Source organism: Bos indicus, chromosome 6 (genome assembly GCF_029378745.1).
Source record: "Bos indicus isolate NIAB-ARS_2022 breed Sahiwal x Tharparkar chromosome 6, NIAB-ARS_B.indTharparkar_mat_pri_1.0, whole genome shotgun sequence".
In the NCBI taxonomy this organism is placed as follows: domain Eukaryota; kingdom Metazoa; phylum Chordata; class Mammalia; order Artiodactyla; family Bovidae; genus Bos; species Bos indicus.
The window spans coordinates 101,205,824-101,231,425 of record NC_091765.1 but is presented as its reverse complement, the minus strand read 5'-3'; the positions used below and the strand labels follow the sequence as shown (position 1 = coordinate 101,231,425).

General features: G+C 39.0%; 1 protein-coding gene across 3 annotated transcripts in view; it reads right to left on the bottom strand.

Annotated features, from left to right (window-relative positions):
- ARHGAP24 (Rho GTPase activating protein 24) overlaps positions 1-25,602 on the bottom strand; it is an 878,267-nt gene that overhangs the window by 289,381 nt on the left and 563,284 nt on the right. For all 3 annotated transcript variants that reach the window (XM_070791721.1, XM_019963048.2, XM_070791723.1), the window contains one exon: positions 11,664-11,751. In XM_070791721.1, the coding sequence (XP_070647822.1) occupies positions 11,664-11,751 (88 nt within the window). The remainder of the gene's footprint in view (positions 1-11,663; positions 11,752-25,602) is intronic.

The following is a 25,602-nucleotide window of genomic DNA, read 5'->3' as shown; positions in this document are numbered from 1 at the left end:
CTAACCTACAGTTGTTCTCACTGACCACTGCCTTATTCAGACACACTCGTTCTCTAGGACACAGCTCAAGGAAGCCCTGCCACAGAAAAAGAGGAGAAATCCTCTTTTCCTCGTAACAGCCACTGATGTTCTTTTAGCTCTGTACTGTCTGTTTTCTGAGCTTGATTGGGTTGCAAAGGCCTTTATGATTATTGGATAAAAAAAGACAGGTGAACACAAACAGCCTTCAAGGACATAACAGGTCACAGAGAACAACGAGGAGGAAGGGATCACATTCATCCCAGCAGATAACTTGTTCATCAACAGCTTCTATCGTGGAAGTACTAAATGACAAGATTGGTGTTGAGTAGTTATGATGGACTGAAGGGAGAGGCAATGCAGACTGCTTTTAAAGGTGGAGTTAATGAACTTCTTCAGTCTCCAGTTTCCTAAGGCATAGAGACAAAGAACGATGATGAAATTAAATACCTCAGAGCTGCAAGGCTCTTTTCATTTTAGCTAATCCAATGAAATCCAATGAAATCATTCTCTGAATGATAAAACTGAGGTCTAGTCTATTTAATAATTCAGTGAACATGCATTGAGCGTATACTACAAGTGAAGTAAATCATAAAGAAGAAAACAAATATTGTTTTTTTTTAACGCATATATATAAAATCTAGAAAAATGGTACAGAAACCTATGTTTCAGGGCTGAAATAGAGACTCAGACAGAAAGACTGGACATATGGAGGAGAAGGGGAGGGTGGGGCAAATTGGGAGAGTAGCATTGACATATATACACCACCATGTGTAAAATAGATAGCCAGTGGGGAGATGGAGCGTAATACAGGGAGCTCAGCTCGGTGCTCTGTGGTGGCCTAGAGCGGTGGGATGGGGCTGGGGAGGTCCAAGAGGGAGGGGATATATGTATATATACAGCTTATTCACTTTGTTATAAGGCAGAAACTAAAGCAACACTGTAAAGCAATTATACTCCACTTAAAAAATTAAAAATAGTTATTTTTTTTAAAGTATCACATCTGATGGAGAAGGAAGAGACTACAGATAACACAAGAAACATGAGCCACATGGAGAGGAGAAGGAAATGCAGAGTACACTAACTCCGAAATCCCTAACCGCATTTCTTCATTCGTCGTCTTTTTTTTTCCTAACTCTTGGACACCTGGCTCTGTGGGAGCTAGTGTGTGTGTGCTCAGGTGCTCGGTCGTGTCCCACTTTTTGTGACCCCCAAGGACTGCAGCCTGCCAGGCTCCTCTGTCCTTGGGATTTCCCAGGCAAGAAGAGTGGAAGGGGTTGCCATTTCCTTCTCCAGGGGATTTTCCTGACCCAGGGATCAAATCCGTGTATCTTTGTAGCTCCTGCATTGGCAGACAGGTTCTTTACCACTGAGCCACCTGGGAAGCTGTAAAATAAATCCATTCATATTCTCATTAGTACAAGAAAGCTGTAGCATGTGGTGGTTTTGCGGGCTTAGATGAGTATGAAGCCCAGTTGTAGCATTTATTAGGAATGTGCATTTGTACCACTGTTGAGCAGTGAGGGGATGACATCTATCACAATTGTATTTATATTAAACGAACTGTTGTATTTAAAACCTGACATACATGAGGACAGGGACTGATTCATAATTCAGTAAACATAAGCTCTAAAAATTATGGGAGTGTTTCTCACACTGACGTTAAAGGGAAACTGGTGGGATAGTAGTAGAGATATGCTCATAAATGACAGGTGGGGTGAAAACCAACAGGGCCCTGTGGGGCTTCCAGGCACAGAGGTCTTTTTTGTCCTTCATTTCTTATAGGCAAGGTTTTAGCCTTCACAACCTTCCTTGAATTCCAAAGGGCAAATTAAAATAATCAAACAAGCCCTTGCTAATCAAGGGAGGAACAGCCAAGAAACCATCTAAGGCAAGATTAAACAAACCAGAGAGGCTCATCAAGATTAGGAGACCCTTGTTCAGAGCCCTAAAATATGACCAAAGCCTTTGCAGCCCTATGGACTGCAGTATGCCAGGCTTCCCTGTCCTTCACCATCCCCTGGAGCTTGTTCAAACCCATGTCTGTTGAGTCAATGATGCCATCCAACCATCTCATCCTCTGCTGTCCTCCTGCCTTCAATCTTTCCCAGCATCAGGGTCCTTGACAATGAGTTGGCTCTTCGCATCAGGTGACCAAAGTACTGGAGCTTCTGTTTCAGCATTAGTCATTCTAATAAATATTTAGGATTGATTTCTTCTAGGATTGACAAGGGCTTTCCTGATAACTCAGTTGGTAAAGAATCTGTGTGCAATGCAGGAAACATTGGTTCAATTCCTGGGCTGGGAAGACCCTCTGGAGAAGGGATAGGCTACCCACTCCAGTATTCTTGCCTAGAGAATCCCCAAGAACAAAGGAGCCTGGTGGGCTATAGGCCATGGGTCGCAAAGAGTTGGACACAACTGAGCGACTAAGCACAGCACACACACTTAGAGCTTTAAGATGCTAATGTACATTGTGAAGAGGAGGGTTTAGGAGAAACATCAAGTTTATTTCATCTTTCAAGGGATGCTTCCATCTCAGAATACTAGTGAATATCACCCCGAATGTGTGTGGGCTGAACAAAGTATGGGGAATGTTTTTCATGTTAGGCACATCCACCCAATCTCCTATTAATGGTATTCATTGCTTCAAAAGCATATTACAGATTTCAGCTCTGGTCAGATCGTAGAGTTCTGAAGGACCTAAGACAGAATTTAAAGTGAGAATTTCAGTTTGGTCACTAAAACATTTTAGATTCATCATGATTGGTGGGGGGAGAAAAAAAGACATTATTCCAAGACGGAGCTTCTAAATAAAAATATTGGCAAAAAGCTCCCGAATCATGATGTTGAAGCAGTGGCTAATGCCATGGCCTGGGGAGACAGGCTGTCTCAGAGTTCTAATTTTGGCTCTGGTGGCACCAGTGGGGATTAGTGATTTATAATAGTATCTTCCTGCTCCTTTTCATAGATTTGCTGTTTTTAATCTAGTACAAGAGTTGGCTAGTTATGGCCCATGGGCCAAATCTGGCTTACTGTCTACATTTTTAACTGATTAGAGAACAAAAATCCAAAGAAGATAACACTTCTTGATATTTGAAAGTTATATAAAATCCAAATTTTGGTATGAACAGGTGTCCTTTGCTTTGCAAGGCAAATTCTTAACCACTGGACCACCAGGGAAGCCCAATCAAGTTTTGTTGGAACACAGCCATATATCATTTGTTTATGCTACAATGGCAGAGTTGAATGGTTATAACAGAGACTTTATGGCCAGCAAAGCCTAAAATACTTGCTTTCTTGTTCTTTCTGGAAAATGTTTTCTGACCCTTGAAGTAGGATATAAAATGAATGAAGGAATTAAATGTGAGTAGGTCAACACGTCTACAAACACTGTCAGACATCCTCCTCATATGGACACTTCTCATAAGTGGATCTTAAGATCGGTTTATAAAGTGCTCCAAATGTCTTTTGGTTGACAGGGGAGTAGCTGGAATCTCAAGAAATTACAAACATTTAAAAATGCCCCTTGTGTTATTTTAATGGCCTCTTTTAAATGTATATTTTAAAGCATTCTAAGTAGGAAGGGAATTTTGAAGCAAACATCTCAAATACATTTTTTTAATAGAAGAATAGACAGTAGTTAAAGCATGCTGATTTTCAATGCATTTATTTAAGTCATGTTCAGAACTACTTGTGTATACAGAAATATGTTTTCATACCATAAACAGTTCCTACTCACATTCTTAAAATGATTTGCACACATTAACCAAGCAAAGGGAAAAAAAATACAAGCTTCAGGGCTGCCTACAGACTTAGGCAGACAAAAAAAGAGATTGTCATATTTGCCTTTGGGTAACAAATTTAATTACATGGATTTCAACTTACAGTACTCACACAAAAGGGATAAAATAAAGGGAGTGTTGTAAATTAAATGCCTTAGCAGCATATTTAACCAGTAATCAAGAAAATAACCAATTTCTATACTAAAATAGTATTAAAATATTTCCACATTTTCATATAAAGTAGATGCCAAATACTGGTTTACATTTAGAATGATGGCAAATTAATTTATCCAATAGCATTATTTGATCACCCTAGCAGGAGTTGCAAAACAGACATGGATGAAAAACTTTCCTCACTGATGTCACATAATTATCTCAAAAACTCAAAAAACCGGCTACACTTTTTTCTTTCTCAGAGACACCCATGGATATCTCTCAGAATTATCTATTTCTCAGATGGCCATAGCACAGCTATACAGCACAGCTGCACTGACCGCCTAAATAGCTCACATTTTGGTAAATTAAAAATTTTATAGCCTCCAGAGCCATGAAATGTTCTATCTAGAAAGTTTCTTTTTTTTGGTAAATATATAAAATAGGTCTGTAGAGCTATACAATCATAGAACCAGGGCGGGAAAAACTCACAAGTGAATCAGGGTGGTAAAAGTGAAACACTGATACTACCCCACATTTGTACCCTACATAGTTACAAATAATAGGAAAAAAATTGTCATGTTTATGCAATACGTGTTTAGATGAAATAGATGATGTATAGAACATAGAGACAAATACCTAAATATAGAGACAGAGATAAAGACCAATAACATCTCAGGTCCCTATATTTAAGGTACAGCTCTAAAGCTGGAATCCACATTGGGTTTCAGGGACTCTCTGAAGCCCCCTAAAGTGTTTGCAATTGTGGTAGGTAAACACTTTTTTTTTTTTTTTTAAGCAAGAAGATCCATAATTCATTTATTGGACTCTCTAGGCATCCATGTTTTCTAACTTTTCAGTTAGCCCTTGAAAATCCTTCTGGAAAAGAGTTAAAATGGAAATATTTTTCCTTAAAATTTACATAAGTAGTATGTAATTATCTAAGGATATTTAGTAATTAGTATATTCCTGGCTAAAGGTGAGATTAAATGACCCCTTCTCCTTTGTTGAAGGATTAATTTCATTTCCAGGCAGACAAAAATCACTTCAAATTACCCTTCAAATTTTTCTTTTTTTCTTTGTTCCCATAGCTGCCTCTCATCTTTCACCCCACTTTCTCCTGTGTTCACCTCTTCTTTTCTCTTTCTGTGGGAAGGACGAAAGAGGAAAACCTCCAAGTTTTGCTCATTATTGATTTGGAGCACTGGGCTGAGACTGGGCTTTGGAAATCTGCAATATTGGTAACTGCCCTTAAAACTTGCAATGAGTCTCTGCTTGGACAGCACTGTGCAGGTCACTGGACTGATTCCCAATAAAGGAACAGCATTAGATCTGCTTATCAGTGCCTAGACAGTGAATGATAACTTGGCCAGGGTGTGGAGGGGTCTAGTGAAGAAGCGAGAACAATTTCAGCAGTGTGAGTTCTGTCACGAACAGTATTGAACCCCAGTGTGTAACAATTTTCTGAAGGAAAAAATTACAGGTTCAGAGTTTTCCTTTGATACAGTTATTTATATACATGAAAGAGCACTGCAGACAAGTGTGGTTTTCTTCCCTCTTTTTCATGAGAGTAGAATTGTGGCCTTCTAACTTTAAGTCAACATCTTTACCCAAGATGCTCCTTGGAAGAAAAGCTATGACCAACCTAGACAGTGTATTAAAAAGCCGAGACATCACTTTGCCAACAAAGGTCCGTATAGGTAAAGCTATGGTCTTTCCAGTATCATGTATGGCTATGAGAGCTGGATCATAAAGAAGGCTGAGCACCAAAGAATGGATGCTTTCGAACTGTGGTGCTGGAGAAGGCTCTTGAGAGTCACTTGGACAGCAAGAAGATCAAGCCAGTCAATCCTACAGGACATCAACCCTGAATATTCACTGGAAAGTTTGATGCTGAAGCTGAAGCTCCGAAACTTTGGCTACCTGATGCAAAGAGTCAACTCGTTGGAAAAGACCCTGATGCTGGGAAACACAGGGCAAGAGGAAAAGGGGGTGACAGAGGATGAGATGGTTGGATGGCATCACTGACTCAATGGATTTAAGTTTGAGCAAACTCATGGAGATAGTGAAGGACAGGGAAGCCTGGTGTGCTGCAGTTCATAGGGTCGCAAAGAGTCGGATATGACTTAGCGACTGAACAACGACAACAAAAACACTTTTCTGATAGGCTTATACATAAAAATAGTTGCTGTAAATGAAAAAACCTATTCTTACTTCAAGTGCCCAAATGCTCATCCTTAAGCTAAGAGATATAAGTCTATCCACTTCCCTGACTACTAATAAAAAGAGTTCACAAGTTCATTATTTCAAAAACTAGGCCCCAGTCTCTAATACTCTATCTCATATGTTAAGCCAGAATATATATATAAAATCAGTAATAAATTATATATATATATATATATATATACACACACACACACATACACACACACATGCATTTACTAGCTACTGTTGGTTATTTGACCTTGATCAAACTACTTCTCTGTTCCTCAGTTTCTTGATCTGGAAGTGGATATAATAATAGAGTTGAGGATTAAACAATAATGTAGTGAAGGTTAATTGATACATTTAAAAAGTTTGCAATAAAAAAAGAAGGACAAAACAAACCAAAATAAAAAAAGCCTGTAACATGTCTGGGATACAGAAAGCTGGATACAAGTAAAGCTATAGATACTCTAATGGATACTGTGATGCTTTGTCTAGATTCTAGAGGTTGTTATATTGGCTGCTGTGGCTCTCAGAGACTCTCATGGAAAATTTCTCCATTGTAATGCAGAACTGCTTCACCTGGGTTTATTTGTCTCATCTCCCCGCAGTGAATGACTTTATTAGCTGATGCCAGGAAACAAAGGCTTGGAAACTCAGGTTAAGGTTAGAGGGACTCTAAGAAGTGTCCAAGCTTCAGAGTTCCCCACAGCATCCGCTGAGACCTCAGGTGCTGTGGCGCAGCAGGCCAGCTTCTTCTTCTGCCAGATCCTGCCTTCCTCACATCCTTGGAGATGGAGTATCTCCAGAGAGAACCCCCAGTAAATGTCCCAACATAACTCTTCATCCATGTGTTTATTTGGAATTCAATGTAAGATTATAGGTAGACAAAAAGTTATCGTTCCATTATCCTGAAATTGCTAAGATCTAAATCTGAAGACAAAAGTGCTAAAACCTTAAAACAAAAATCAGTGGAAGTTATGCCTGGCCACTTACCTGTAAGGCTTCCCTGTAGGAGAAAATGCATTTCAGAGAAGGAACCCAAATGCTATCTCCCTGCCCCTGTGTTACCGGAGAAAGACTAGAAAAGAGGAAGTGCCACTTGGATATAACAGTTTTCAAGCCAAACACGGTTTTTTTGAGGAGAAGGGAAAGAATTTCTCTCAACCATCAGAACAAGTCAGGGAAGCACAAGCGAGTAGGTCATCAGTTTTGAAGCTAGATCTGCCACCCAGCTCTTCTCCAAGTTGAAGACTCTCATGAGGCATGAAACCACTGAACTGCTGGGTATGACACTCATGCTTCATGGGGAATGGGGCGAGATGGAAGTACTGAGGGAAGCAGTTTTCATTACCTTTTCTTGGCAGATCAGGATACGTGAGTTTCCGGGTCACCAAATAAGCTCAATGAAAGCAGCTGGCCTTTAAGCCATTTTGTTGCTATGCCACCAGGACCATGCTCAAGGCGGAGGCTCCTACCACACGACGCGCCTTTCTAATTCTAGGGAGATTATATAATCTACACATGCATCAGACGAGAGAGGCAGCATTTGAAGTGGGATGCAATAGCCGTTAGGGTTTCCTAGGTGACGCTAGTGGTACAGAACCTGCCTGCCAATGCAGGAGACCTAAGGGAAGCAGTTTCCATCCCTGAGTCAGGAAGATCCCCAGGAGAAGGAAATGGCAACCCACTCCAGTATTCTTACCTGGAGAATCTCATGGACAGAGGAGCCTGGTGGGCTACAGCCCATAGGGTTGCAGAGTCAGAAATGACTGAAGCAACTTAGCAGGCAAGTAATAGCCAGTCAGTGTTAAGAGGTTATACCACAGGGGTAGCTTCTCTGGAGGAAGATCTCTATCGTCTTCCATCTTTCTCTTGGTATCATTGCCAGAGAGGAAGGCAGAGGAGTAAGAAACAGGATCTGAGGAGCTTCCCTCCACTTCAGGCCCTAGAGCCACAAAGAGGTCTTTGCTGCACCAGGAGGTGCAACGATCCCACACAGCAGGAAGTGAGCCTTCAACACAGCCAAGGCAAGTAGTTACTGCCAACAATAAACCCATTTCATATGCTTGAGTTTCCTCCATAAATCTGGTAAATACATACGCTTCGTTTCCTCCATAAACCTGGTAAATATATACACTTCAGTAAGAACTCAGCACCTTGCGTTACACTTCCAGGTGTTAGGGATCCGGTAATGAGAAGAAAGCTGTGGTTCTTTAACTAGATAAAGTACCTACTTTCTCGTCTCTTTTTACCTGTCTCTGAATTACTACTCCTTTTTCTCCCTCTGGCAGAATATTGTTCTAAGCAAAGACATCATCATTCCATCAATTACTCTGTTTATTTTGTTTTAACATCACAAGGGAAACACGCACAGAACATATTTGGAGAAGCAACGAAACCAACTGCGTTTTCTTTCTTCAAGTTCTATACACGAAGGTCTGCCAGCATTCCTTTCTCAACCACATTTCCCCAAAGCTTAGCACTTGGCTATGAAAGTTCACTCCAGCCTACAATTTGGCATGTCTGACAGCAAAGTCTTCAAATTTGCCAATTTGGCTAACGTCTCCTTTTTGAGTAGCAAGCAGATAAATAGGAAACAATTGGAGCAAAATGCTATAAATCACGACATAATTCAGAGAGACAATTCATTTCATGGGATAGTAGTCTATAAGAAATTAACCCTAAATTATGAGTTTCTTTTTTCACATACACTTTTTATAAAAGTCTAAAATCTGCATAGAAATGCAATACAAAACAAATGTAATTAAATACTATACAAAGACCTGAACCTCTTAATTCTGTTGAAAAATCTTTTTTTTCTCTCAGAGTTACACATGATTATTATTTAATTCCACAGGACACTTCAGACTAATGCAAAAACAAAAATGAAACGAAACAAAACTCTGACCTACATAATATATATTGATAAATTATAAAGGTATAACTTTATAGGTGCTGATGGTATATAAATAATATAAATATGCATGTTTTATTTTATATGTATAGATATATATGTGTATATATATGTGTGTGTGTACACACAATTTTACACACACATTCATACACAAATGTGTGTGTATGTATATAGTGCTAGAATATTTGGCAGAGCCTTCTGGAGGTATTTGCCATTTTTACTGAAAATCATTACAAGCAGGTATGATTAAAGCATTTAATCCTATTCATTGACTGTAACTTGGGTAGTTGGGCTTAAGACATTTGTCCATAAAGACAGAATTGTGCTGGATATGTAAGTATCATTTGCAGGATGAATTTTCAGAAGTGGTGATCGAGAGAATTCCACAGAGAAAGCCAGTGTAGAATAAGTATGTGTTATGAGGATCTGCAGACAGGCAGTCCTGCAGAAGATTCTATATAAGACATGGATCACATTTCTCCACTCCTTCCCGTCTCCTGCATTTTCTGACAAATGAAAACACTCTTGCAGCTTTCCAGATTCCCCACATCAAACTGTCACACAGTTGGAATAATTAGAAAATAGTATCTTGTTATTCTAACTTACAAAGATAAACCAAATGCCCTGCTATCTTTAAGCAATCTTGATTTTTGCAAAAACTGGTTAAAATCATGTGATACTGATCCTTCCATTCCAATACATGTATGGAGGCATTTGCCTGGGAATTCCATCCTAATGTAGGGACATACCCAAGAGTTCTTATGACCACGACTAATGGCACAAACTCTGGATTCCCAATGCAGCCATAGTGTTTTTTCAGCTCTTTCTTTAAAGAAGCATTTGGCACAAGTCTCTTGTTACTGCCAAAGATGATTCAGAATTATTAAACCTAATTTAGAAGCTACTACATATTGCATTAATTATTCAGGAAGCATCTTTTCAAATGAGCTATGGGCATAGTATGTTTATTTCCATAACTACTGCAGCCACCCTGAACTTCCCTGAAAAAATTACTTTTTTGAAATGACAGCTTTCAGATTCCACACCACACAGTCTTAAACTCCTTAAGCTTTTGCTCATTAAAAGCCATTCTGTCTTATGTGTTGTGCATGAAACACATACCCTAGAATTGCAACCTTGGAAAGGAGGTTTTGTGACTTTCTGGGTTTGAAGACACAGCTCTTTCTAGAACAGTGTATGTGAGAACATCTTCACCAAAAAGTGCAATCTCTACACAAATGGGAGACTGCATGAGAAAGTAGACCTTTAGTATTATCGGAGATGAAGAATCAAAGCTGCCAGTTTAATACCATGCTCATTTCAACGCTAACAGGCCTAATGTTTGAGAATAAATAGTGAAATTTCCTCTACTGATACTTCAAAGACTTTGCAACATCTGGAATTTAGTTCCATATAGGGTATTCCACTAAGAAGTAAGTATAACAAGATTTTAATAGAGCAAACAAGATTCAGGTTTCTTACAATATGTTTTCCCTGAGGGGAAACAAATAACACAATGCATCTGACTAACCTTTCTGCACTTGAGCTGCATTAATTAACATTTAGTCATGGATTCCACTGTGAGCCAGATGAACTCAGAGCTACAGCTGTTTTCACTGAGGGAGGAAAATATGCTTTTGCATTTTAGATTCCCAGCATTTACAAATCTGGGGAAAATGTTTTACTGACTGCCTCTGCACCAGATTATTGATATGCATTATATATTAGTCACACAAATAAATTCACACTCACCCTAAGCTGTGATGAAATCCATGTTAATATTGCATCAACTGGGTCAGTCAGAACCAAAGATATAAAAACCACATTCCTAACTCCCTTTTTCTTATAGCAAGAGTTAAAGAAGGGCTAAGGAACTGACAAAGGAAGTAGATCATGACCTTGAAGGAAGTGTTGCTGGGTGACTCAAAGACTTAAGTGCAGATGAGGTATTCTGAGAGGGGTGGATGCAAATGACTAAAAGAAAAAAAATTAAAAAGTGAACAGATGTTGAAGACTGAAGACATGGAACTCCAGGATCTGATCACTTGGCAGAGATGTCCTCAAATGCTCTAAGCCAAACATGTGGAAGTAGTTGGTTGTGAGCAAACCTGGTGTGACTGATCCTTTGTCAGTCACTGAAGGACGGCTTTTGTTCTGTTGTGATTTTATAGCCAAGGCTCCTTAAAGATGAAATTTCGCGAGGGAACCTGACGGTGAATCAGCTGGGCAAGGCATTCTACCTGGAGCACCTGGTCAAATCCTATACGGCAAGAGAACTGCAGAGTCAGCTTTGCCCCAGTAGTCCCCATAGGAAGGCCGTATCATGCCTTCTGGTCCGCTCTGCAGTCTCACGGACAAATGGAAATCCAGTAGTCATGTGGGTAAATGCATGTGCGTAGGTGTGTTCATTTGTACCAGTGTACAAACCTGGAATCATTAGTCTCTGTGTGAATACCAACCAAATTTGACACTTGCCTCTTCAAATGAATGTTCATAGCCATGACTTGAGAAGAATAAAGGCTGTCTGACCTGTCTTTACCAACATGGAACAGCAATTCTTGAATCAAAGCAGAAAAATACCTTACCTGGAACTACTTCAAAAAGAAACTTCCCTGGGCTCTCTTCATTGCAGGGATGTTCAAGCACTTTATTTCCAGGCAAGAAAATTGTACCCTGTGAACACAAATGCCCTAAATATCAACATCATCAGATGGCAAATATCATCATCAACAGTGAACATCTAAGGTGTGTCTGTAACCCAGTATTTAGTGATATGCCTCTGACTCATTTATATTCCCAGCTAATCAAAAATCATATAACAGCATCATATACATTCAACATTTAACAAATATTTGTTGAGCACCTCATAGATACAAAACACTGTGTGAGGTGCTGAGTACTTTTTTTTTGTAAATTTATTTTAATAGGAGATTAATTACTTTACAATATTGTAGTGATACATTCACATGAATCAGCCATGGATGTACATGTGTTCCCCATCCTTAACCCCCTCCCACTTCCCCCCTCATCCCTCAGGGTCATTTCAATGCATCAGCCCTGAGTGCCCTGTCTCATGCATCGAACCTGGACTGGCAATCTATTTCACATATGATAATACATATGTTTCAATGCTATTCTCTCAAATGATCCCACCCTCACCTTCTCCCACAGACTCCAAAAGTCTGTTCTTTACATCTGTATCTCTTTTGCTATCTCACACATATTGTCATTGTTACCATCTTTCTAAATTCCATATATATGTGTTATTATACTGTAGTGGTGTTTTTCTTTCTGACTTACTTCACTCTGTATAATAGGCTCCAGTTTCATCCACCTCAGTAGGACTGATTCAAATGCATTCTTTTTAATGGCTAAGTAATATTCCACTGTGTGTATGTACTACAGTGGAGATTCCTTAAAAAACTGGAAATAGAACTGCCATACGACCCAGCAATTCCACTGCTGGGCATACACACTGAGGAAACCAGAATTGAAAGAGACACGTGTACCCCAATGTTCATTGCAGCACTGTTTACAATAGCCAGGACATGGAAGCAACCTAGATGTTCATCAGCAGATGAATGGATAAGAGAGCTGTGGTGCTCTTTTAAGCATCAATTTATTTAATGTATTCTGTGTGCCAAAACCTTTTACTGAGCATTCAACCAGCATAATATTATTTGTTAGAAAAATCTTACAAGGTAGGTATTATATATCCCCATTTTATAGCTGCAGAAACCAAGGCAGAGGCATTCAATAATACAGCCAATGCTCCCATAGCCTTCTCTTCATTATCTTCTCTCTTTTCTGTTAAATTTTGTTTTCTTTTTTTTTTTATTTTTTAAATTTTGTTTTCTATAGTGGATCATTTCCGTCAGTACTGAGACATATTTTAAAAATTACTTCTTTGATTCCACCTTCCCCTCCAGTTCTCATTTCACTTTTTTTCCCTTGCCTAGCAATGAATTCTCTACACTGAATCCATTTATTCATATGGATCCACTGCAGCTTGGTAAATTTTCAATCCTCCATGAACTTGACTCCTCAGGAGCATTTAGCACTATTAACTTTTAACTATTAACTCTTTCTTGATGTCTTTCTTTCCTTGCTGTCTTAGTTTCTCCAGGTTTTCCTTTTATTTTTCTGTTGACTGAGTCTCTTTTGCTGGTAATAACTGGCCTTTAAATGTTAGAGTTTTCCAGAGATTTATCCAATACTTCCTTCTCCTCTGACTTTATACACTCTTTCTCTAAGCTATCTTATCCGTGCCTATGACTTGAATAACCAACTAGAATCCAAAGAATATCAAATTAATATTTCTATCAAGGACTATCTGACCTCTAGACTTTTGTATCCAAGAGCTTATTTGACATTTCCATTTGGATATTTAAAATGCATCTCCAACTAAACTTAGCAAAATTCAAATGCAGTTAATTTAGGTCCTATTTATAGTCTGTATAGACAAAGCTATGGTTTTTCCTGTAGTCATGTACGGATGTGAGAGCTGGACCGTAAAGAAGGCTGAGCACTGAAGAATTGATGCTTTTGAACTGTGGTGCTGGAGAAGAATCTTGAGAATTCCTTGGACTTCAAGGAGATTAAACCAGTCAATCCTAAAGGAAATCAACCCTGAATATTAATTGGAAGGACTTGGAAAGACTGAAGGCAAAAGCAGAAAGGGGCAGCAGAGGATGACACAGTTGAATGGCATCATGAACTCAATGGACATGTCTTTGAGCAAACTCTAGGAGATAGTGAAGGACAATGGAAACTGACATGCTGCAGCCCAGGGGTTGCAAAGAATAGGACATGACTTAGTGACTGAACAACAACTTAGCACCACCTTCCAATCAGTTGCAAAAGCCAGAAACAGAGGAGTCATTATCTCTATGGTATCTCTACTATTCCCTGGTGGCTCAGACAGTAAAGTGTCTGTCTGCAATGCAGGAGACCTGGGTTCAATTCCTGGGTTGGGAAGATCCCCTGAAGAAGGAAATGGCAACCCACTCCAGTATTCTTGCCTGGAAAATCCCATGGACGGAGAAGCCTGGTAGGCTGCAGTCCATGGGGTGGCAAAGAGTTGAGAGGACTGAGCAACTTCACTTTCATTTTCACTTCCACCACGCCCTAGTCCAAGAGACTATATCTCTTATCTGGAATGTGTCAAATACCCCCTCACTGAATTTCTCACATTACTCAAACATCTTTTAATTACTTTTTTTTCCTTAACATGGTCAGAGTGAATCTTTAACAGTTTTCTTTTTTTTTTTAATTTTATTTTATTTTTAAACTTTACAATATTGTATTAGTTTTGCCAAATATCGAAATGAATCCACCACAGGTATACCTGTGTTCCCCATCCTGAACCCTCTTCCCTCCTCCCTCCCCATACCATCCCTCTGGGTCGTCCCAGTGCACCAGCCCCAAGCATCCAGTATCGTGCATCGCACCTGGACTGGCGACTCGTTTCATACATGATATTATACATGTTTCAATGCCATTCTCCCAAATCTTCCCACCCTCTCCCTCTCCCACAGAGTCCATAAGACTGATCTATACATAAGTGTCTCTTTTGCTGTCTCGTACACAGGGTTATTGTTACCATCTTTCTAAATTCCATATATATGCATTAGTATACTGTATTGGTGTTTTTCTTTCTGGCTTACTTCACTCTGTATAATAGGTTCCAGTTTCATCCATCTCATTAGAACTAATTCAAATGTAGAAACATAAATTTGATCTTGCAATTTTCTTGCTTATTTCTCCAAAGAAGACATACAGATGGCTAACAAACACATGAAAAGACGCTCAACATCACTCATCATCAGAGAAATGCAAATCAAGACCACTATGAGGTACCATTTCACACCAGCCAGAATGGCTGCGATCCAAAAGTCTACAAATAATAAATGTTGGAGAGGATGTGGAGAAAAGGGAACCCTCTTACACTGTTGGTGGGAATGTAAACTAGTACAGCCACTATGGAGAACAGTGTGGAGATTCCTTAAAAAACTGGAAATAGAACTGCCTTATGACCCAGCAATCCCACTGCTGGGCATACACACTGAGGAAACCAGAAAGGAAAGAGACATGCGTACCCCAATGTTCATCATAGCACTGTTTATAATAGCCAGGACATGGAAGCAACCTAGATGTCCAACAACAGATGAATGGATAAGAAAGCTATGGTACATATACACAATGGAGTATTACTCGGCCATTAAAAAGAATTCATTTTAATGATGAATGATGAAACTGGAGACTATTATACAGAGTGAAGTAAGCCAGAAGGAAAAACACCAATACAGTATACTAACGCGTATATATGGAATTTAGAAAGATGGTAACAATAACCCTGTGTACGAGACAGCAAAAGAGACACTGATGTATGGAACAGTCTTATGGACTCTGTGGGAGAGGGAGAGGGTGGGAAGATTTGGGAGAATGGCATCGAAACATGTAAAATATCATGTATGAAACGAGATGCCAGTCCAGGTTCGATGCACGATACTGGATGCTTGGGGCTGGTGCACTGGGATGACCCAGAGTGATGGTATGGGGAGGGAGGAGGGCTCAGGATGGGGAGCACATGTATACCTGTGATGGATTCATTTTGATATTTGGCAAAACTAATACAATTATGTAAAGTTTAAAAATAAAATAAAAAAAAAATGTCCAAAGGCTTTCCTTTGTCTTAAAATAAAGCTCTGGGTGGGCTTCCCAGCTGGTGCAGTGATAAAGAATCTGCCAGTCAATACAGAAGACACAAGAGACATGGATTGGAAAAGCCCCTGATGCTAGAAATATTGAAGACAAAAGGAGAAGGAGGCAGCAGGGGATGAGATGGTTGGATAGCATCATTGACCCAATGGACATGAATCTGAGCATGTCTGGGAGAGAGTGGAGGACAGAGGAGCCTGCGGTGCTATAGTCCCTGAGGTCACAAAGAGCTGGACAGGACTTAGTGGCTGAACGAAAACAACAACAAAGCTCTGGGTGGCCTGGCTCCACCTACCCCTCCAAACTAATTTTCCCACACTTACACTTTCAGTACTTTCTATAATCCAGCCAACTGCCCTTCTCTAAATGGCACCATGTTCTCACTTACCTTAGGACTTCTTTCTCTCTTTGTTGTTTTATACCCATCTTCTGGACTGACTACATATAAAACATACTTGCATAACTTCCTGAATGTTCCTTAGACTAATTTACCACTGTATGTAATTGTTATTTGTAAAATTATTTGATTAATGTCTATCTTCATCATTAAACTATAAAAGAGCAAATGTAATGTGCTTTTTAAATTTTTTATTTATTGACTTATTTTTATCTTATATTTATTTTTATCCTCAAGGTATGTGGGATCTTGGCTCCCCAACCAGGGATCAAACCCATATTCCCTACACTGGCATTGTGGAGTTTTAACCACTGGACCACCAGGGAAGTCCCAACAATGTATGTTTTGTACCTTGAGCTACCGGCAAAGCCTAGCACCTCGCATGGCAAAAGGTTAACGCTTTAAAAAAGGGTGTATGGTTGAGTCAATGAGTACTGTTAGTGCAATAAAACCAGTATTCAAAATAAAGCACAATGGGATTCAAAAGCCTATACTCTGTGCACCGTATTATATTGTCCATTTTCCCAGCTTGAAGCAATATTTAGTTCAAATACTTTACACAACTTTCATTCTACCTTGTTTAGCACAGAAAATTATAGTCATCTTATTGGTCCCTCCATCTGGGCTTAGAGTGATAATGGACAGCACTGTCTAACTAAAACCCAGGGAATTAGAGGTTAGAAGGGTCCCTCCCTGTCTGTACTTTACAAAGTGAGGTATTGGAGGCAGTGCCTTTGTTTTCCTCCTCCAGGAAGTAAAATGTCTTAGTTCTCATCACATCCAATGTTCCTTTGCCTATGGATTCCGTTTTACTTTCTAATATTTTTTAACAACTTAAGACTTTGAAATATTCATGGTAATTAAGGTCATTATAGAGAGGTTTATACAGAGTATTAAAATCAGTTGTTTCGATTACTAGTGGATTTTACTTACTGAAATGATTTTGTGAAATAATTAAATGTGTGATTTAGCCCAACTTTAGAATATACTACCTAACTTTCAACATAGACAGAGCATTCATTTCTGATTGTATATACATTTGTATGCATGTATATATGACTCATTTAATTCTATGTCTACAGGTTCTATACAGAATCTTAAACTGTATGTGTGCCCTATAAGTTAAATTCAAGCCACTTTTCTGCATAAATTATCCCCCTCCATGAAATCCCAATCCACCTCGCTTGGTAGTTAAGAGAGAGAGTAATGCTATCCTTTGTTGTCTCTTTCGTAGATGAGAAATAACTACTTCTGGCTGAAATTTTCATTTTCATGTTCATATTTGATATTACACAGGTTTTATATTTTGACAGTTTTCCAAACAAATTGTGATGTAAAAATAATAGTTTATTTACCAGTAGGCAATGTTTAGGACAGGGTATATTGTAATAGACAAACATTTACTGCAGTTACTTCGTTAAGTCATTCAATAAGTAAAATAAAATGCTTTAATTAAAATGCCTAATTTGATCACCTTGTATAGAAACCAAGCAGTTAAAATCTATAACTAAGGGAAAGGTATTAGCTATGATAGTTATCTTCTAAATATTTTGTAAAGTATATATTGTTAGAAAATGCACATAACCAAACAAAAAAAATCTGTAATTTATCCATCACCATAAACAACCAATATTAAAACAATACACATCTCTCCATATTTATATTTATATAAATATATATATGTGTATTAAATACACAGTATTTTTTAAAAAACAGTGAAAATACTTATCATGTGCTTCAAAATTTAGGTCATATGTTGTTAGTATGCTAATTTAACAATCTACATCATTTTTAAAAACTAGCACAGTATAGTACTTACTCAAATATACATACTTTCACATCCTCTATTCTTATAAGTGTAATTTTTTGTGTTACTATATATAACCTTTTCATGAACATCCATGAAGCTAAATCTCTGACTTTGTTCTTTAGGACAAATAGAGAAATTATTAATAGTACTCAAACATATGCACTGTTCATGTGGGATTGGTTAATTCTTCCAGGGTTGCTCTAAACTTGCTAACCAAATAAACAGCTAATAAGTATATATAATTCAAGTACCTCATATAATTAATACTTCCCTGGTGGCTCAGATGATAAAGCGTCTGTCTCCAATGCGGGAGACCTGGGTTTGATCACTGGGTTGGGAAGATCTGCTGGAGAAGGAAATGGCAATCCACTCCAGTACTATTGCCTGGAAAATCCCATGGACAGAGGAGCCTGGTAGGCTACAGTCCATGGGGTTGCAAAGAGTCGGACATGACTGAGCGACTTCACTTCACTTCACTTCTTCATATAATTAAGGGCTTCCCTGGTGGCTCAGATGGTAAAGAACCTGCCTGCAATGTGGGAGACCTGGATTCAATCCCTGGGTTGGGAGGATCCCCTGGAGGAGGGCATGGCTACCCACTTCAGTATTCTTGCCTGGAGAATCTCATGGACAGAGGAGCCTGGCAGGCTATAGACCATAGTATCACAAAGAGTCGGACATGACTGAGCCACTAACCACAGAGCAGCAGAGCACATATTATTGAAACACAATGTATTGAGATACAACCAGATGTCAGACACTATTTCTAGAACTATCTCAGGTTATGTCAGATATGTAAAAGAAATAAACTCTACTTTCAATAGAAGATTAACATAGTATATAACTGCAGAACTAGTAAGTACAAAAGTATGTTGAAAAACAAAAAGAAACATAATAAAAGTTTAAGAAGAGAGTTCCATAAGAGCAATCCGATTAGTTAGGAAAGATAATAGGAAAGATTTTTTTTTAAAGAAGTTAAGGCTTTAAGATTTAATGAGCAAGGGATCAGTTCAGTTCAGTTTAGTTCAGTCTCTCAGTCGTGTCCAACTCTTAGCAACCCCATGGACTGCAGCACACCAGGCTTCCTTGTTCATCACCAACTCCCTGAGCTTGCTCAAACTCATTGAGTCAGTGATGCCATCCAACCATCTCAACCTCTGTCGTCCCCTTCTCCTTCTGCCTTCAATCTTTCCTGGCATCAAAGTCTTCTTCAATGAGTCAGTTCTTTGCATCAGGTGCCAAAGTATTGGAGTTTCAGCTTCAGCATCAGTCCTTCCAATTTCCTTTAGGATTTCTGATTTCCTTTAGGATTCACTGGTTGGATTTCCTTGCAGTCCAAAGGATTCTCAAGAGTCTTCTCCAACACCACAGTTCAAAAGGATCAATTCTTTGGTCCTCAGCTTTCTTTATAGTCCAACTCACACATCCATACATGATTACTGGAAAAACCACAGATTTGACATTAGATGGACTTTGTTGGCAAAGTAATGTCTCTGTTTTTTAATATGCTATCTAGATTGATCAAGGCTATGGTTTTTCCAGTGGTCATGTGTGGATGTGAGAGTTGGACTAAAAGAAATCTGGGTGCTGAAGAATTGATGCTTTTGAACTGTGGTGTTGGAGAAGACCCTTGAGAGTCCCTTGGACTGCAAGGAGATCCAACCAGTCCATCCTAAAGGAGATCAGTCGTGGGTGTTCATTGGAAGGACTGTTGTTGAAGGTCAAACTCCAATACTTTGGCCACCTGATGCAAACAGCTGACTTATTTGTAAAGACCCTGATGCTGGGAAAGATTGAGGGCAGGAGGAGAAGGGGACGAGAGAGGATGAGATAGTTGGATGGCATCACTGACTCAATGGACATGGGTTTGGGTGGACTCCGGGAGTTGGTGATGGACAGGGAGGCCTGGCATGCCTCCCCAGTTCATGGGGTCACAAAGAATTGGACCCGACTGAGCGACTGAACTGAACTGAGGTTGGTCATAGCTTTTCTTCCAAGGAGCAAGCATCTTTTAATTTCATGGCTGCAGTTACCATCTGCAGTGATTTGGAGCCCAATAAAAGAAAATCTCTTCCTGTTTTCATTTTTTTCCCCATCTATTTGCCATGAAGTGATGGGACCGGATGCTATGGTCTTTGTGTTTTGAACACTGAGTTTAAGCCAACATTTAAGGGAGGTCTGGCATGTTGCTGTTCATGGGGTTGCAAAGAGCAGGACATGACTGAGCGACTGAACTGACTGACTGAAGGATTGTTCATGACATCAAGGACATGCTGTAGGAAATATAAGCCTTAGCAGAAGATGTTGCAGTTTATGTTCATGACAGCTGAGAAGGTTCTTGAGCAAACCATAGGAGATTTAAAAATACCAGCTTCTTAGTTTGTTGCTGCTGCTGCTGCTAAGTCACTTCAGTCGTGTCCGCCTCTGTGCGACCCCAAAGATGGCAGCCCACCAGGCTCCCCCATCCCTGGGATTCTCCAGGCAAGAACACTGGAATGGGTTGCCATTTCCTTCTCCAATGCACGAAAGTGAAAAGTGAAAGTGAAGTCGCTCAGTCGTATCCAACTCTTAGCGACCCCATGGACTGCAGCCTACCAGGCTCCTCCATCCATGGGATTTTCCAGGCAAGAGTACTGGAGTGGGGTACCATAAAGCAATTAATTTGACATAAAATGGCAAAGTCAAGCCATAAATGTGTTAGCAGTAGAAATTTGCATTAGAGATGAATTATTGGAGATCTATTTTGAAGAAATATGAAAGAAACTGGTTATAATTTTAACTTAGGGGATGAAGAAGGAAGAGTCAAAGCTGACTTCAGTTTTTCTCTTCTGTATATTTGAAAGAAAGGTGTTACCTCTTGTTAGAAATGAGCAGTTAGGAAGAGTCAAGCTCCATGAAGCCCATGCTCTTGAGCCCAAATTATGTGATATTCTTTCATTTTCTTTTAGAAGCTATGTTGGGTATTCTCTATTTGCCCTCCAGCTCTATCCATCAGTCTGTTCTGTATCCCAGGAGACTAACCTCTATAAATTGCATAAACCAGGCTCTCTTGATGTCTGACTTCAGACTGGGTTTGAGAGGCCATAGCAGGTGGTCAGAAGGCCACCAGAGTCAAATCAAGATAACCACTGATCTACTTCACTCCATGTTAGGCAGCGTTTGATGCCTGTTGTACTGATTACTTTAGTCCACAAGTTCTAAACCTACAGGTTCTCTGGCTTTTCCAGTAGACAGATGGCGGTTTAGTCACTAAGTCGTGTCCAACTCTTGGGACCCCATGGGCTGTAGCCCACCTGGTTCCTCTGTCCATGGGATTTCCCAGCCAAGAATACTGGAGTGGGTTGACATGTCCTTCTCCAGGGGATCTTCCCAACCCAGGGATTGAACCTGGGTCTCCTGCATTGCAGGTGGATTCTTTACCTACTGAGCTAACCAGGGAAGACTAGAGAGGTAATGGGTTCCTCCCTGTTTTTAGCTCCAGGGCTTTTTCACTATCGGTTGGTTTCCTCTAGCCTTTCCAAAACTTTGTAAATGATTTCTTTATCACACACCCTTCAATTACACCTTTTGAAGCAGAGCTATCAACTTCTTGCTGGGGATCTTGAGAAAATAACCAGGGTACAAATTTTCTGGAATTTTTTTTAAGAAAGAGTATATTAACCTAAACCATGGTGTTCAATATGCTTCATTGCAAATTTTGGATGATCAGAGAGAAGAGGCTCAAGAACAAAAAAGGGAATATAATCTTTTTGACAGGAGTTCACCACATATGGCAATAATCAGCATATTCAGAATGGAATTATACTTAGTTTTCTCCCCTCTAGGGACTATCCCTTTTATAAGGAATCTTTAACTTTTCAAAATGGGATAATATATTATTTTTTATATATATATATTTGACAGCTAAGAGTTGGCAAAAGAAACATAATTCAGAACCACACTAGTATTTTGCTTTCAGCTAAAATTGCTATTAGAAAAGCAGCTCATCTCTAGTTAATATCAGATCCGCTGACAAGTGCTCACTCTGATCTTCGCAACCCCATGGACTATAGCCCACCAGGCTCCTCTGTCCATGTAATTTTTCCAGGCAAGAATACTGGAGTGGGTTGCCATTTCCTTCTCGAAATATCAGATCACTGAGCCCAAACCGCAAGATACTGGAGGTAAGGCTAGATGCTGTTGAAAATAAACATGGTATTTCTTATTCTCTGGGATTTGGACTGGAAAAATATATGCATGTGCTGTATCTTTGTTAGTTTCATAAGTACTATAGCAAATTCTTTTTTTTTCCCAGTATGAACAATGATCATGAGCATCACAAGAAACAAGGTGAAGTCTCAGCTTGACAATACATATGAATTTTTAATATGACCAGACAGAGGTTTGAAAATGATATCAAGGGAGGGAGGCTCCAGAAGGAGGAGATATATATATATGAGTATCACTGATTTGAATTGATGTATGGCAGAGACCATCACAACATTGTAAAGCAATTATCCTCCAAGTAAAAAAGTAAAAAAAAGAAAATGATATCAAGGTGAAATAAATATTACTCAACAATTTTTATTAGAGCATAATAGAGAAGGTTTGAGTAGAGTAGATGGGTATAATTTGCTTCTTTGTAGCAAGTAACTTCATTAATTCATTCAACAGTTATTAAATAACACATAGCATGTGCTAGGCCCTGTCTTAAGCACAGAGAAATGTAATGCTAGAATGTGCTAATAATGTCTTTATACTCCTAGATCTGAGAATCACTCAGGGAAGACAGAAAAAAAAAAAAAAAAAAACCAGAAAAACAATTACAGACAAGCCCCTGTCACGAAAAGGAAATAGGATACTCAGTTCAGCTCAGTTGTGTCTGACTCTTTGCAACCCCATGGACTGCAGCACACCAGGCTTCCCATACTGTATGCTTATAAAAGACATAAATTGTATCCACAAGTGCTCCAACCATATCCCAATCTACCAATGGCAATGAAGTCAGTGGTTAAGTAAATCTTTTCTGGAGTCAAGCTGCCTTGGTTCAGATACCCACACATCAGCCAAGTGACTTCAGGCAGGACACTTATCCTCTCTATTCCTCATGTTCTTCATCCTTAAAATGGGATAAAAATAGAACCTTCTTCATAACTGTGAACTAACATATGTGTGGTTTGTAGAAAAATGCCTGGTACACAGTATTTTTAGCTGCTTTTAATATTTTTTTAAAAGTCTTTCTTATATCCCAGAAGCCTCAAAGTTATTTTGGGCCCATATTTTGCTCATCCTCCAATAGTGAGATGATTATAATAATGGTTCAAAATGCATCTACTAGTATCATGAACAGGGAGGTGAACTAATTAGAAAATTTGAAGTTAGTTTTTTACTATCTTGTCTGTAAGACTAGATTAAAACCAACAAACCTCTAATTAGCAATGACAGAACAAACAGCACAGCAGAAAAGATGTTGATAATGATGATTGCTAATGTTTCTTGACCATTTATTACTTTGCTCAGCAAATGTGTATGCTACTTATATCATTAATTTGCCTAGTGACTCGGTCATAAGTGTCTCCCATTTTATACATGAGGCAAATAAAGCTCAGGAGGCACCAAGGGAAGAGGCTGGCAGAGTAGATTCCAAATACTTATTTGCATTAATTATTAACACAATTTATGTTCTTAGCTCTAACAATCACTTTTACTTAAAGCAGTTTGAAGAATTTTTATCAATAATTATCAAGTTTCTCCTTCACCTCTGAAATTAGTTACACTGCTTTCTAGGGTGCCGTCAGGGAGATAAGAGATGGAGAGATTTTCCAGTTGGTTCAAATTTAGGATCTACCAAAGTAATTCCAATGTGCAAACTGTTTGGGGAACACTGACTCAAGCATTGCTATGAATTCTCTATTAGAAAAAATATACATGTTTCAATGCCATTCTCCAGGTTCGATGCATGATACAGGGTGCTCGGGGCTGGTGCACTGGGATGACCCAGAGGGATGAGATGGGGAGGGAGTTGGAAGGGGGGTTCAGGATGGGAAACACATGTACACCCATGGCGGATTCATGTCAATATATGGCAAAACCAAAACAGTATTGTAAAGTAATTAGCCTCCAATTAAAATTAAATAAATTTATATTTAAAAAATATTTTTCCAGATTTAAAAAAAAAGAAAAAATAGCATAATATTAAAAAAGCTATACACTCTGTAGAATGTACTATTTTTTCTTAGCTAACAAAACTCATCAAAGCAAGTAAGACATGTAATGTTTCCAAACCATTACTTAAATTAACCATGATAAACATGATAGCATGAGGCCATTTTATGATTATGGATTCATGGAAAGAAATTCTCTATACAGAATTCTCACCCTGATGCTTTATATTCTAAACTGCGGATTTAGCACTTGAGAAGCACTGTCATTCTGGGTCCACTTTAATTTTAGCACAGCGTTTGCAAAACTTTATTACAGATGTTCAAATCCTAGAAGGCTACGAAGAGCATTAATTGTGATAGAAAAAAACTGTGCAGTGTTTTGACGTGATTTATTTTTTTTAATTTAAATTTATTTATTTTAATTGGAGGCTAATTACTTTATGATATTGTATTGGTTTTGCCATACATCAACATGAATCCACCACGGGTGTACACGTGTTCCCCATCCTGAACCCCCCTCCCACCTCCCTCCCTGTATTTTTATTTAAACGTTTTTAAGGATTTCTCAAGTGGTCCAATGGTTAAAACTCTGCGCCCCCAATACAGGGGGCCTGGGTTCAACCTCTGGTCAGGAAATTAGATCCCAAATGCCACAACTAAAGATACCAAGTGCCACAACTAAGACATAGTTAAATATAGATGCACATATGTGTGTGTGTGTGTGTGTGTGTGCACATTTGAAGGCGTTAGAGTATGACATACAATAAACTCTATAAACATTAGCTGCTATTATTGTTGTCATAATGATTGTTGTCTGAATGCCCCAACTAAGACCCAGGGAAAGGAAATAAATAAACAGATATATGTAGTTTTTAAATAAAAGCTTTTATTTATTTATTATTATTTTTTTTTTTGAGACACAAGGATCCCTGCCCCGTGTGAACTCCTCCTCTGGACATAACAGAAGGAGTTCATGAATTTCTTCCCTGATTGCGTCCTTCTAAATGAACATTCTCCCTGGAAACACCACCATTATCATTCAGGCTCCATTTAGGTCACTCATATCTCTCCACATGGGCTTCCCTGGTGGCTCAGCGGTAAAGAATCTGCCTTCAATGCAGGAGATGCAAGAGACTCGGGTTCTATCCCTGGGTTGGGAAAATCCCCTGGAGGAGGGCATGGTAACCCACTCCAATATTCTTGCCTGAAAAATCCCATGGACAGAGGAGACCTGTGGGCTACAGTCCATAGAGTTGGAAAGATGGGACATGACTGAAGCGACTGAGCATGCATGCATCTGTCTACATGTTTTTAATTCATTGGAAATCGAAGAAATTCCTTGGCTACAGAGGGGAAAACAGATTGGAAATGTGGGAAAAGGAAGATGTCATTATTTTAAACCTAAAATTCTACAATTACACTCTCAAAATTCGTAGTCATTTTTCTCATACTTA